Here is a 14,936-nt window from a genome sequence, read left to right as displayed (position 1 = left end):
TTGGACGAGTCTCCCCAGCCTGGTGGGAGGAACTGGGGAGGTCCCACTTGGAGGGACTCACACGAGCATCACATGGAGGAAAGAATGTGTTTCTTCCCAAACAGGGGCGGCCCACCAGCCCGCAGTAGGCACGCAAGAGCTGCCAAGAGTCACCTCCAGCCCTCTGGGGAACTGGGGCAAGAACAACACACAGCTGCACCCTCTTTTCAGACTCCAGCCAACACTGAACATGCTCATGATGACCAGAAGCAGATTTTGAGCAGTGGTTTGTGACACTTGCTGTGGCTTGTGAGCAGCACACTCCTACTACTGCCAGCCAAATGCTATTTCAAAAAAACCTGCCCACAACAGTGCTCCTAAATCCTCCCCTCCTCACTGCATAGGCTTGGTCCCTCCATCCCATGCCCTAAGGAAGGACAGACGCAGGCCTTCTGGAAAAGCACCTTCTCTGCCTGGGGCCAGGGTCCCTTGTCCCCAGGAGAAGGCACCTAGAGCACAAAAGCTGCTGCTTTCTCTCTGCTCCAGCTGCATCCACTCTGACAGGGTTTCAAGCTGAAGGCGGGGCAGCTTACAAAGCCCCAGAAGGCAGATTACATCTCTCTGGTGCTCCAGCTCTGAGCAGGAAGCAACAAGGTTCGCATCAGCATTTTTAAGAGGATGTTGTACCATTCAATTTGCACTTAATCACTCAAAACAACTGGCTAGAGATCACCAGGGCTGTATTGGAGGCAGCAGCAGGATGTTACCCTGCAGTCAGCCAGGCTCAGCCTCCCTCACATGGGTGTAAACCAGAGGGGGCTCCTCTGCCCCTTCCACCAGAAAAAGAGGGATCATCTCATCCAAGTGACAATATAATTTTGTTTATTTTCCTTTAGCACACTGCTGGTTAAACTGCCAGACAGTAGACTTCAGAACATTTCCTCAACCAAACATCCTGGGGAAATTAAAAAATAAAACTGCTACCATGTACCAAAGATAAAATAACCCACCTCCATGCCCATCTTCTCCCCCAAACTAGTCTCTGCAAAGCCGATGCAATCAGAAATAGATATCTGTGCTTTTCACCCAGGGCCCAAGCTCGCTGCAAAACAAACTAAAAAAATGTCACTGCAAGTTGTTATAACACAAAGCAATGGGCAGTAAAATAAAAAATCCTCCTCAAAAATACTTTGTACTGGTGACACGTACAGATGGAGATTTGTCCCCACACTGCTTCAGCCTTTACAGACAGCTTAGACCTGCAGCTTTAAGTAGTTTGTGATGTGTCCTTAATGCCAGTGGCACAGGTCACTTCCACACATCCACGGCCAGGCACTACGGAATGGTGGGATCATGTGCCAACGCTGACTGCTGCTACACCAACGGGAATCAAACAGCAGCACCACCTCTCACAGTCCTGGCTGCTGCCTCCTGGCATGAAGCACAGATCCTGCCTCTGCTCCCACAGGCTCTGGGGCTGCTTTACCAACCCAGCTGCTTGTCAACATTGGAAAGCCCTGAATGCACAAAGCCCTCAAGGAAACCACAAAAAATTCAAGCCCCCACTCGCCAGCAAGTTTCCAGCCACTGCTTCACTCCAGAACTCCAGCTCAGGAACTGCCACAGTGTGACAGAACAGCCATGGTAGCACAGGAGAGCACATCCCCATTAAGTGTGACTGGGAACAACTCTGCATTTCCTGGATTCACACTCTCCCCAGCTAGACTGGTTCAAGCTGTACTTTGCCCCTTCCCTCCAAATCTCCATCACACAAACGCTTTAGCAGAGACCTTTGATGTTTGCAAGAGATTATTCACATCTTCTAATCAGCCAGCACAATTTCTAGGAGGGAGGAAAGCACTTGCTCTGTTGATTTTTTTTTTTTTTAAAAAGCACTTTTTAGGAAAAAAAATCAAAACCTATCAATAACCTGCAGTAGCATCCCACCAATCAGACTGGGGACAGCATCATCACATCCCTCCCCCCCCCATCTTTCCCTCAATCTCAAAAAATAGTATTTAATATACAGCAATAAACTCTGAGCAAGCCAGAGTCCCGGAAGACATGGACCTGCTTTCACCTCTCCCATCCAGCCCAGCACCTTTCAATGCTACAATACTCCGGGGTCAAATCCATTTGGATCCAAAGTGAATGCACATGCCCCAGACCCGCCGGGCAGCATGAAGCAGGGGTGCAGCACAGGAGGCCCATCCGTGTGATCACATTTCTGAGCCTTCACAGCTCCAGCCTGGTATGCTTGTGCCGTTGAGAATACTTGTGTGAGCCTGTTCGGGACCAGCTGGTGGAGACAGACTGGTGGAACCAGGCTGACATTAAAATAGCATCCTTGAATTGTATTAGGCTTTGGCATTTGTTGCGGAGATGCAGAAGTGCCAGTAGGTAAATTAGCAGTTCCCATTTCCCTTGGATTTTCAGCAAGAATATTTCCCTCCCCACCATAAGTGCAAGAAGCAGACCGATCTCTCCCACATTTGAACACCAAACAGAGCCTGCAACACTTGATAGATTCTGAGCAGCTGCAGAAGTGTCTCACATCAAGGGCTGAAGCTGCTCTCATGGCCCTCTCCCTCCTGCTGTTTTCTATCAGCAACAGGCTTGTTCAGCCCATAGTTCCTGTAGCAAGACACTTCCCTGGCTATTGCAATCCCATTTCAACTTAAAAGGCCAAGGCACAGGTCCCTGCTCTGTTCAGACCTAAGCAGCACAGGGCAAGCCCTCAGCAAGTAAATTAGGGGTGCAGGACCCCCAAGTCCCACTCTGCACCCAGAAGCTGTAAGTGCCATACAAGTACCAGGACCCAGCGTGACTCACTCAGCTCTGAACTGCACAGACACCCAGGCACTGGACTGTCTGGAAGTTCTCCATCCTGCCTTCAGGAGATTTCTGGGGGAGATCAGACCTGAAGGAGCTCTTCCAGTTCTTCTATCCCTTGCTAGACTTTCCTTCAATTGACTTTAAGGGCTGGAAATAAAGACACTTGCTCACAGTTCTGTGCTTCAGCTGTGACCTCCAGAGATGGCATCCAGGAACAGGGAGACAGTCCCCAGCTGATCACAAGGGCAGGGAATGCCTGTCCCTTGAAAAAAACCCAAAAGCTCAGAAGCTCCTTTAAAAAAAAAAAAAGAAGCCCCTTCAAATAGACTTTTATTTAAAGCCTGAGAGAAAGGCACCAAAAAGAGAAGGGAATTCATTTGGCTTTCTCTTCACTGCCACCTGGGACACTCAAAAGGGTCAGAGATGTTTAGTCACACACAGAGAAGACTTGAATGGCCTGCCTTGAAGGAGGGGCTGATGGGACAATTAAAATAAGCTTTGAAACCACTATGCTGAGGCTGGATCCAGGCCTGGAACATGACAGACAGTGATTTTCCCTTTATTAAGTGGAAGTGTTATTGAAATTGCCTCATCTGCCCCTCCCTACACAACATGAATCAAGGCAGGGTCTGTTCTGACCCAGCTCCCCACACTGCTGTGCTCCATCTGCCTGCTGCTGGTGGGAGGAATCAGCACAAACAGGCTTGTCTCTAACCTATCTCAATTAAACGTCTTGGATATTCCCTCAAACACCCATTCTGGAAAGCCACAGCCAGCCCAAATTTTTCTTTCCCTGGTCACGACGAGGTACCTCGTTTTACCCCTCCATCTGGCTTGCAGATACTAGACAGAGATGGCCAGAGGAGCTGGAGTACTCCATTCCCAGCAAGGTGCTGACTGGCCATCCCCCACCATCCTCGGTGCTCCCACACGGTTTGTTTGAAGGCTCCTTCCAAAGCAAACCTGCCAGGAGGGGATGGACCAGGAAGGAAACTGCTCATAGTTTCCTCAACAGGGTCAGGAGCCCCCCAGAAACCAGCTCTGTAGTGAGAAAGATGCATAAAACCAGTCAAAACAACTAAATTGAAGCCATGAAGGATGAACTATTTCTCTTCCCTATTCTTATTTAAATAAGACAAATTCATTTGAACTGAGCAACTGGAACAAACCAGATCACACCGTGAACAGCTCTGCCTTGGGGCAGTTGATAGCACCAAATGGGTGCCCTGGCTGCCAGGAGAGGCTGGGATGAACTATCCTAGAAGACTTGTCTCCAACTTCTGCCTGTCTAAACACACACCCTTTCTCCCATGGTAGGTAAGGTGCTGAGATTACTGGGTGAGCCACAAAAAGCTGAGTGATTCCTTGCTTCAAGGATGCTCAAATAAAACGCACCCTAAAAGGCCTGGAGGAGAGCAGCTCCTTAGAGAGATGCTTGCTTTCAACCCCAGGTTCTTTGCTTAACAAATCAGCATAGTTCATGGTTCTCAAAACTGATAAAGATCTAAATGTCTCTTCACTCCAATTAGAGCAATCCCAAAACCGCTGGAGAATCCCTGCAGGCACTGTCACTGAACAAATCAGAGCTCATATTTTATAATAGTTTCATAAATATTAGGATTTTAATAGTAGCTAGAAGATGAAGCAGACAACTTCAAGCTTACTACCTTTCATCCTAAGGTTTGCTCTTCAAGATCTGCTCTCTCTAAAGCCTGTCTTCTCCTTTAACTGAGGCAGGGACTCTCTTGCTTCTCTCCCAAACTAGCTGTTACCCTTTGTGCAGTTGGACAGAAGGTAATTAAAGTCCTGCTTGTTTTTCAGCTCAGACACAGAATTAGGGTCAGGCCTATAGCAGTGATGTGTGTGATCAGAAAGGCAAGGTTCAGTAGCACTGATGCAGAGAGCAGTGTTTTGTCACCTCCCCCAGCTCCCACTCTGGAGTCCCTGAGCTGACAGCTCTGATCACAGCTTGAGGGTCAGGAGGAAGTAAAGGCTTCAGCTGCCTGGGCCCAGCAGGACAGAAAAGGCTGCTCCTCCAGTTCCCTTGCCAGAAACTCAGTAATTCTGCTGACCATGCTCAGCCCTAAGAAAGGCTGACTCACTGCAGGGGATCAAACCCAGGAACAACTCTTAGGAAAATGCAGGCCCAGAGAGGCAGAGCAGCACGGAGGTCACCACTCAGTGCCACTGCTCCGGGGAAAGACAGAACACTTCTGAGGACAATGGAGAGAGCATGAGGTAAAGCGCTCTGTGAGCCCAGAGCTCAGCAGCATGAAAGCTGATATGCAAAAACCCAACCCTGCCTGGGACAGATCCTGCTCCAGCACATCTCCCTCCTGGCCAGCCGGAAGTCCTCAACATGTCGGAGGCCAAGACCGTGAGAAGGTAGTTCCTCAGAGCCTGCAGCTCTGGACCAGCAGGTGCAGCAGTGGCTTTCACTCTGATCAGCCTCTGTCAGGCAGGCACAGGCTCTGCATGCAGAAACAGAAGCCTCTTGCAGAAATACCCCTGGGGGAAGCAAGTGACCTTGTCTCCAGTGCTCTGCTCACTTCCAGATCTCTGGATGGCAACAAATCCCCTTGCTCTGCAGGACTGAAATGTTGGACAGCTGCCCCTTCACTACAGTGCCTGGATATGCAAAAGGCCAAACTCACACACTGCAAACACTGACCAGCTGCACTTCTCACTGCCGAAGGCAAGGCTGCTCCCTACAGAGGGAATGAGAGACCACAAGGAGCATTCACCAGGTTGCTCTGCTCTGTCCTACGGCACAGGTTTCTTAAGAGTCACGGACAAGGGAGCTCACCATTAGGAAGGTCAAGGAACAAGTCCCAAACCTCCTCTCTAGTTCACCTGATTCTCAGCTTCTTCCAAAGAAGAGGTCACTTGCTAGAAAGGGCAAAACAAGGAACTGGGATTAAAACAAAACATTTGAAAATAAAAGGATATTAAAGGAAAAAAAAGCCATAATCAATACAGAAAACAAGTGCATCTGATCAGACACTAACAACGTCAGCCTCTCGCAGGCTACAGCAGAATCCCTCTGCGATGGAACAAACATTACAATTGCCAGACTAGGAAAGTCTCTCCCAACTGGTGCAGCAAATCAGGCCAGATAAATCCCTCTGCTCCTGGCACAGCTTGCAGTCTTAGGAGGGGACCGTCTCCATGGAGGCTGGGCTGGAGCCTTGGTATTTTAATGCAGATGAGTACCATCCATCGTGTTGCACACATTCAGGGAGATGCTGAGCCAGGCTCTGTCCTCCGTAGTCGCTTGACACCCAACAGCACCACACTTCCACACTCCTGAACAAAATGTGTACTCTGGCCTTGTTTTAAGAATTGTTTTCCTGCTTAAGGAATCATATTCCACCCAGTAAAGGCAAAGATCCTACAGCACATGGCTTTCTCTCAGTGTGGGACATGGCCCAGGACTGGTAGCATCAGCTTTCAATGGCCCAATACACACCCAGCCAGGACTCAGCTCACTCTTGGATGCCCCAGGGAGAATCAGAGGCTGCACATGGTGTGAAGGGGAAGGCAAGGGCCTTGCTGCTTGCTGGCAGGGAGAAAGTAAGCTCCCTCTTACCTGGACCTGCTATTCATTGCTATTCATTCCAAGTGAATCTTTTTTTTTTTTTTTCCTTAAGTTATGAACAATATGGAGAAATTGAAAGCAACCATATTCGGTCCAACTCCTTCCCTCCCAGCCCCTGGGCTGATGCACTGTGGGGCTTGCTCTCACAATCGGCAGAGGCAGAAGAGGGTAGGAATGAAGACACCAAAGGCCACCAATATAGGAAACATGAGGCTGCTGTTGTCTGAGGCATAGGGGTTTGGTGTGCGTGGGCCTGACTGAACCCGGTTCTTATTTGCCTGTTTTTTGACATTGGAGCCATCATCATATTCATCTTCATCATCATCTTCCTCTTTTTTCTCCAGACCTGGGTGTGGCTGCAGCTTTGGAACATCTGTTGAACAAGACAAAAGGTTGCAAGCAGGCAGGATGTAAATTAGGAGATCACTCAACACACTTCCTTCCCCTCTACCTGATCCAACATGAACATCGGCAAGAGGGCACCAGAGACCACATCAAAACCACAACCAGAACACCCCAGAAGAGAGGAATATCTACCACAGAGGATCACATCACTATTTCTTTTCTTCACAAGATAAGAGCATTCAAGGATCCAGCCTGCAGAAATACTACGTCCTCCCATACTATCTACATGTCACACAGACAAGTTAATGCACAACAGCACACTTAGGGCACACATTCAGATACTGCAGCTGCTCAGTAAGATCTAGTCAAGAACAAGCACCTGCTGCCTGCAGGACCAGCAGATACAGGTGCAAACAGGAATGGGAACAATCCTTTCCATAAACAGTCCTACTCCACATCACTGCATCCCCCGAGCCTAGAGCTATGAGAGCAGCATGGCCAAGCCCCACTCAATTCCAGCCTTCTGAGCCTGGGGCGTGAGCTGCAGGTGCCACCTGGCCACAAGGTTCTTACCATATCTTCAGCAGCATCTGACAATCCCTGACTAATAGTAAAGCAAATTGATGTTTTGGTCAGAGAGGGATCCTAAACCCTCCCAGGTCAGGAGCTAGAGGGGCTTCAATTCCAGCTCATTTATAAAGAGGGTGATGAAAGAACAAGGACTTTTCCAGCACTCCCCAGAGCTATTCAGAGGAACTGGTATCTGGGAAAAAACACTGCCTTGTCCTCAAGCTGAGAAGGCAAAACAAAGCTCCAGGTAAGAAATACGTAACCACTAGCTAAAATAACTGTAAATTATTTGTCTGCAGGGTTGCTGCTGACATCCAAGGCCAGGGGGTATTTATCTGTAGCTAAAAGCTGAGACTGACCAGACATGTTCCCTTCTCCTCTACCCCATATACAGGAAATTCCAAAACAATTTGATTTTTCTCATTCCAAAATGACACAAGCTTTGTGACTTAGAGGAGAACAAGGACAGTACACACCTACTTCACTCTGCAACTGCGCTCTGTGGGAACTCAGTGAAAGAGAAACAATTTTGGCAGATGTGGGTCAGCAAGAACTATGATCTCACAGTCTAAGAAGCAACAGGCTGCTCTCCAATGGGGAAGAGCCTTCTGGCTCAGAAACTGTGCTTACCTTCCACTGTTCCCTGCAGGATGTATAGGGCACAGATTTTCGGATTGTCATAGTAGCCCTAGAAAAAGCAAAGGCAGAAGTCAGTGCTGCACCTCTGAGACAAGGAATGGCCTCTCCACCTATCAACACCTCTCCTCCTCCAACCCACAGCTGCACCACATGACTGGGGAAGAAGGGTAAAGGGAAGATAAAGGCTCCGCCCTGAAAAGCCTATTACCTTTACAAACTCAATGTGGAGCTTTCCTGTGAATGTTGAAACCTCTCCCTGGACACTCAGTTTTCCCTTTTTGATACTCATGGGAATGATCTCATCGTGAGCTGTGCTGTGTCCAACTCTGTCAAAAATGTCCAAGTCTTTCACCACCACGTGGCCATTCAAGCGAACATCAAACACCTTCAGGGTGGAAGAAATGACAGAGTCAGAACAGACTCAGGCACGTGACAGTTGAAATGGGAATAGAACAGGAAAGGTCTCTGCTTTTTATGCACCCAGGACCAGAAAGCATTGTAACATGCACTGGCCCACTCCTTTGGGAAGGATTCAGAGCCCAAAAGCAGCCAGGTAAAGACACTAAAGCATTAACAATGCTTTCAAATACCCCAAAATCAGCTTCCTCCTTTTAAAACACCCCCTACATCTGCTTCAGACCTGAGGACAGCACAGTTTTATTCTGGTTTATTCACGCTTCTCTTTCACAACTTTTCTCCTGTCTGAAGACCTGCTCCTACCACCCTGGGGTGGCTGTGACACACCACACCCTAGGGAATGAAGCCATTTTTAACTAACAGCCTGCAGCAGAACAGAGAATAGGAAACAAGCTGTTGAGGAACACAGGGTTTGAAGGAGGTAAAATGTTTAACTGCTAACCACATCTGTGAATTCAGAGTGAAAGTCCTCCTCAGGGCTGTAATGACTCAAACTTCATGCAGCACCTGGGGAATCCCAGCAGAACCACATGAAGGAAGAGGAACCAAAGATGCCTCAGCCCTTCAGTTTAATCTGAGGCTGCTGTTTGCATCCGTTCTGTAAGCAAGCCCCACCAGTTCTGTTCCCTGAAATACTTCTCTGGCAGGAAGGCAGCACAGTGTAAGGAGATCAGCCCTAAAGAAGCTGATGGAGTCAGAGGAAAGCCAGACTAAAACACAAACCACTCCTACCCCATTTTATCACAAGGCTTTTAGTTCTGTTTGCTTCTGTTTCCACTCCTGTACATAGGAGATTTCAAAAGTGGACAAGGATTATTCTTCTCCAAAGAGCAAAAAGCAGTTGAATTTAACTCTGCTTTCAGGATCAGACTGAATCAGTATCAAGTCTTGTTACATTAGTAAAAATTGTTTTGAGTAGGCTATTTAACCCAGATCACCTCCCTGCTTCAATCTATGCAATACTTCCTCCAGCATAACCGTGCTGTCAAGTCAGAAGCAAGTGTTCAAGGAAAAGCAAAAAAACTTCTCAAAGCCACCACAGCCTAAAGAGGTCGTAAAACTCTACTGCTACTTATGTTTAGTTGCACACATTTGTTTGAGCACTTTGAAATGAAATTTTCCAGTCCAACGGTATAGCTGGAATGTGGAAGAGAGCTCTAAATGTTCAGAGCCTGTGAGAGGTTAGGACCTAAGTTAACAACTAGTGCTTTACTTCACTCCTTCCTCCAGCATGCAAAGCAGCAGAGGCAACCTGAGCCCACACAGTCTTAGTCAGGAACTCACATCAGAGGCACACAAGGAGCTATTGCTTACCTTCTGTTGAGACTGTGCAAAATACACCTCTGCAAACTTCAACACCAGCACATAGTCACCCTCCTCTTTGATGGGAACTTCATAGCCAAAGGTTTCCTCATTGTAACGCTCTGTCTGGTACAGAATCTGGTCTTCCGCATTGGATCGCAAGATTGGCAGTTTCATGCCATAGTCAGAAGCTGCATTTTGAGCACAAAAGAGTGAGAGGAAGGTTTACATTCTGAGGAAGAAACAATTTATATACTCTTGGAGAGCTTAACTCCATCAGTGGCACTAGCACTCACACCGTGTCAGACCCATCTCCCCTGCTTGCTCTGATCAGGTGGCAGCACTACCAGAGCAGAAGCACAGGAAGTCAAAGCCTCGAAATTCAAGAAATGTAGGAAAACAGGTCTGGAGACCTGCTGCAATCTAAGACACAGTAAGCTTACTCACACCACTTCAGAAAGAAAAGCCTGTTTCAAAAACATTACACAAAGCCAAAGGACTTGGCCACTGGCTCTTGCTTTAAAGACGAAAAACACCTAGAATATTTTTACAATATTTTCAAATTTCAAACCCAAGTACAAAACTAAAACAGTTAGCATAGGACTGACTCAACTCATTGACACAACAGATTTGAAGTTAGCAGTTGATTGCATCAGGTTTTAGAGACTCATCCCCCTCAACTAAGAACCTGGGTAACGGCAGAAGAATGAAAAGTATTAGGCATCTTACAAAGCCCTTTCTTCTCACCACAGCCCCACAATACCTGTCAGCATAAAGATGGGATGAAGGAAGCAAGAAAGATACACAAGCGTTTCAAGAGCACCAGTAGCTTCATCAGCTGATGTTCTCAGAGCCATCCAGCTGAAATGGGTGCTGTCTGCAGGCATCTGAAGAGACCCCTGAGAAGGGCCCAGACACCATTCCCAAAGAGGACAACTGATAAAATAAGAGAAATCACAAAATTTGCCTCTTTTCAGTGTTTCACCACCTCTACAGCAGCCCCCAAAAACTTTAACCCCACTTGGTATGCTATTGTGTCAGGGTTCCTGTATAATGCAAACTGATGCAATGCCTGCAGAGCTGCACACCAAACAATTCCCCAGCGATGCAGGAGGGAAGACTGTGGACACCATCCAGACGAAGTTCTCTGCTGACACTTACCTCTTCCACCCCCATTTCCATGGGAACAGACACTGCATTGGCCAAGACAAAGCAAGAACTACTAACCCAGTGCACATTGCCAAAGACAGAGCCAATGCAAACGAGTGAGAGGAAATTAATGCCAGTTCTTAGTCTCCTGTTTCACAGAGAGCTGCTCAGGCAATTTTCCACTTCTCTTTACCATTCAAACTTGGGCATGAAGACTGAAGACTAACCACCAGAAATACAGAGGGTGAAAAGTTTAACCTGTCCTCCCACACAGGTATTTCTGGCCAACTATGGATTACAATGACAGCAAACCAAGGACTCCACAGAAGCCAGCTCCTATTAAAGGAAAGAAAGTCCTTTCATAGGCAAGAAGGTAACTGGAAAGGAAGACCTGTCACCTGCATGTCAGAGCTCTGTTGACAGAGCTGTGGAGGCAAGATGGGTTTTACAGCACGCTGGGTGCTCACTGGGAGTGAGCAGTACACACCAAGCTGTAACTCTAATATGTTTGGCACCTGCCTATTTTGTAATTGCCATCAGCACAGTCAGTCCTTTAGGGCACAGCAGCTGAACGGAGGCTTGAAAAAAAAAGTTTTCATTTGCCCAGAGGCAATACAGCCCAGAATTACTACTCCTAGGTCATTTCCTCACAGTCAGCCATATATTTCTGCTGTAGCCCTTACATGTCTATCACCACAGAGAAGAGCCCAGAGCAAACAAACAATGGTGCGATAAAAAAGCCATTGAGGGAAAGGCAGCTGAGAGTTCAAAGGGGTAAAGTCTCCACTGTGCCTGGCACCACTGGCTGAAGCAGGATTACTGTAACAGTCTGCTGCTCAGAGGAGACAGCACAGGCTTTCCACAAAGTCACAGTGTACTTGAAAAAGACCCTTTTTTCTCCTCAACTCAAAAATAAATAGTTCAAGTCCACAAGGATATTCAAGTCACACATGTGAAAGGTCTATGAAGGGAAGCTGACCTACAGTGATCAGGGCACCTTGTGTGACTGGGGCAGCAGCTTCCACGGGTGTGAAAAACTGTATTAGAATTTAAATATGACCTCCACTGTATCCACTGTGTCCAAATGGCTCTCCATTTGGGATGCCACTCATGCAGGGTAAGCAATAGCAGTTCCAGCTGTATAGCACAGGAAAATCCTCACCATCCTACACAGAAACAGCAAAGGTTAGACTCAAAAGCCAACAGAGAGCTCATCTTCTCCACATTCCACCACTCACCTGTAACTGGCAGCAGAGCAGCTCAGCATAGCTAGCTTTTCAATATATTAGTGAATCGACTACGTTTTGGTGCACCAATTACCAGAAACATGCACAATTCAAACTGTGGTGTTCTCAGGGGAAGTAGGAAAAGGTAACCCAAGTGCAATAGTAGTTCTCCATCCTGTCTTAAATGGTAGGCTGAACATTTTACTGACTTGGTAGTTAGAGCAGCCGATGATATCCCATCTGCCTCTACTTCTGCTCGTGTCCCTGCCCTTGAATAACCAGCCACGGCTGGGGTATGGAGCAGACCGGCCGGCTGCACCTTCCCCCTGCCGGGCCCAGCACCGGGGCTCCAGTGAGCAGCCTGTGCTCTTCGCTGTGGGGACCAGAATGCTGCAAGCATCTGCTCACATAGTGCGCGACCCGGATCCGGCTGCAGAGGGCTGGAAAAGCTTGTTCCCACTGCACCGAGCGCGCTGCGCACTGGGCTGCGAACTGGAGGATCCTGCTGTGGAACCCAGGCTCTTCGGTGGAAAACGATAGAAAAAAAGAGACCGGCGGGCGCACGCGGCCGGGTTGGCAGCTTGACCGCTCCCGCCACCTTTCCAGCCGAAATCCCACTCCAGCCCTCGCGGAGCCACTTCCCCTCCGGCATTACACAACCCCGCAGGCCGAGACCAGGAACACCATCCCGCAGGGCTCATCCTGCCGACTCTGGGGCCCCGGGCCCGCACCGCCACGGGGAGGGGAGACGCAGCCCCAGCTGGGCCCTGCGTGAGGACGAGGGTGGCCGCGGTCCCGCGGGTGACAAGTGCCGGCGCTGCCTTCGGGCCATGACCGTCCCCGGGCGGCTGGAAGAGAGGAGCCCCCGCCGTCCTGCGGGGGCACCGACCGATCCGCCGGGGCTGCAGCGGGCAGGACGGCGCCGGGGGCGCGCGGATCCCGGACCCCGCCGGCACAGCGGGGCCTCACCACCCCCGCGAAGCGGAGCCGAGCGGGACCCCCGGGCAGTCCCGCCGAAACCCCCCGGCCCCGGCGTATCCCCCGCCCTCACCTCGGCCCACGCGGCCCTCGAGTGGGTCCTTGCGGAAGTGGATACCGTTCACGTCCACATGGGCATCGCCGCCCGCGTTGACGGCCCAGACGACGCTGTCGGCAATGCCGCCAGCCGCGCCCCGCAGCAGCAGCAGCAGCGGCGGCAGCAGCAGCAGCGGCGCCCCGCGCACACCGGCGCCCACCATGTCGGGCTCCCGGCGCCGTGCCCGCCCCTTCCTGCCGCCGACAGGGGGCGGCTTACTCCGCTGCCGGGGCGGGACGAGCGCCGACCAATCCGCGCGCCGAAACGAGAATATTAATTACCTGCCTGCCTGCCATTAGACGGCCGCGGGCCTGTATCTACATATTCATAAGGCGGCAGGCCAATGAGCGGCGGCGACGGGCGGGTTGTGCTGAGCGGCGCGGGAAGGGCGGCGGGAGCGGCGTGGGGAGCCGGTACCTGCGGGCCGGCGTGCCCGGGGTCGAGTACCGCCCGCCTAGGGAGCTGAGCGGGTGTGGAACCGGCTCCCCAGGAAGGAGTGGTGGGGACGGACGAGGCTCCCAAGCGCCATGTCCGCAGCGAGGACAGCCCGGCGAGCTGTCCTGAGCGCCGGCCGCCGGAAGGCAGAGCCCGCCCCTCCGCGCCGCCAATCGCGGGGCTCCAGCGCGGCGGAACGCGGAGCACGGTGGGCCGGTGGCGGGAAGCACAGACGGAAGATTGCTGGGGGAACGGGCGGCGCTGCGGCAGCGCGGACCGGAGCGGATCCGGTGTGGTGGGAGAAGGGGTTGGGAGCAGAGCTGGGGCAGCGGGAGCTCCGCCGCCGTCGGGGGCGGCTCTTCGCCACGTCCCGGTAGCTCCGTGCCCGCTGTGCTGTGAATAGCAGCTCCCAAGGCCGGCTCGTTGCCTTGGCAGAACACCCTGGTTCTCCCGTTCGCCCCTGCCACGGAGTAAAGGAGAAGGCAGCTGCCGCCCGCCCGGTAAGGAGCGAAGCAGCCGGTGGCGTGCAAGCACCTTGCACCACAAAAATCTGCCTGAGAAGCAAAGCGGCCAGTGAAGGCAAAGGCGGGGAGGTGACTGTGACACTGCCAGGGACCTGATCCCTGGCTTGCACTTTGTAGGAGAATGTAAAATCCTGGGGTTTTTTTTCTGGAGGACCTTGGCAAGGTCTTGGGTGGCTGGAGTGAGATACGCCAGATGGAGGTCGAATGAAACTCACTCCCTATGCGGTGGAGGAACAAATAACTTAATGTTTGCCCTTCTGTCTGATCACGGTGTTCCTTGAGGCATCAGATACCAGCCAGGCCTCAGGTCTGTGCTCCTGGCACTGGCTGCATTAGCAGTGGCTGCTTCTAAGTCCCAGTGATGTTTTATTAATTCAAATCTTTCACAAAGCATTTGCTTTTATAAATAAAGACTTGGTACTGCAGACTGAGAATTAGACACATTTGTTGCTTTTGTAATGCACTTGCAGGCCTCTTAACCAGACACAGTCTTGCAGAGGTGAATTGTTTGGGGGAATGCGTAACCACCCACCCCCGGCTCCCCAGTCTGCTCTGCCCAGGGTTTGGTCCCCAAAGCATGTTCCTGCTGCTGTGGCATCAGTTCTTGGGCTCATGGTATAACTGGGTCAGGGCAGACATGGCACTGCTGTGCACCCACACCATTGCTGCTGCCAGGAAGGGGTTCCTAAAACTACAGAGTGCCTTAGGAAAACACATCCCAATTAGTAGCATGAAATGAGCACGCTTAGCACCTCTCCAGATTCAGCCACCTCACGCTGATTCCTGGCAAATCACCTCTGTGACAGACCCCAGCCCTGGCAGCATCTGATCAAATCCAGGCT

The 14,936-nt window shown here is 50.6% G+C and overlaps 1 protein-coding gene across 2 annotated transcripts; it reads right to left on the bottom strand.

Moving 5' to 3' along the window:
* Positions 1-844: 844 nt before the first annotated feature.
* On the bottom strand, positions 845-13,313 carry MLEC (malectin). Of its 2 annotated transcripts, XM_048322779.1 has the most exons (5): positions 13,112-13,313; positions 9,698-9,876; positions 8,175-8,351; positions 7,958-8,015; positions 6,429-6,785 (listed from the first exon to the last, which is right to left on the bottom strand). In XM_048322779.1, exons 1-5 carry the CDS (start codon positions 13,296-13,298, stop codon positions 6,556-6,558), a joined length of 831 nt encoding a protein of 276 aa, XP_048178736.1. In that variant the 5' UTR covers positions 13,299-13,313; the 3' UTR covers positions 6,429-6,555. The 2 variants fall into 2 exon arrangements, with proteins under 2 accessions (XP_048178737.1, XP_048178736.1); XM_048322780.1 differs by lacking the exons at positions 7,958-8,015; positions 8,175-8,351 and having other exon boundaries at positions 845-6,785; positions 13,112-13,308.
* Between the last annotated feature and the right edge of the window lie 1,623 nt (positions 13,314-14,936).

This window comes from Corvus hawaiiensis, chromosome 18 (assembly GCF_020740725.1).
Source record: "Corvus hawaiiensis isolate bCorHaw1 chromosome 18, bCorHaw1.pri.cur, whole genome shotgun sequence".
Classification (NCBI taxonomy): domain Eukaryota; kingdom Metazoa; phylum Chordata; class Aves; order Passeriformes; family Corvidae; genus Corvus; species Corvus hawaiiensis.
The sequence above is the reverse complement of the archived record's forward strand: the minus strand, read 5'-3'. Positions and strand labels throughout refer to the sequence as shown.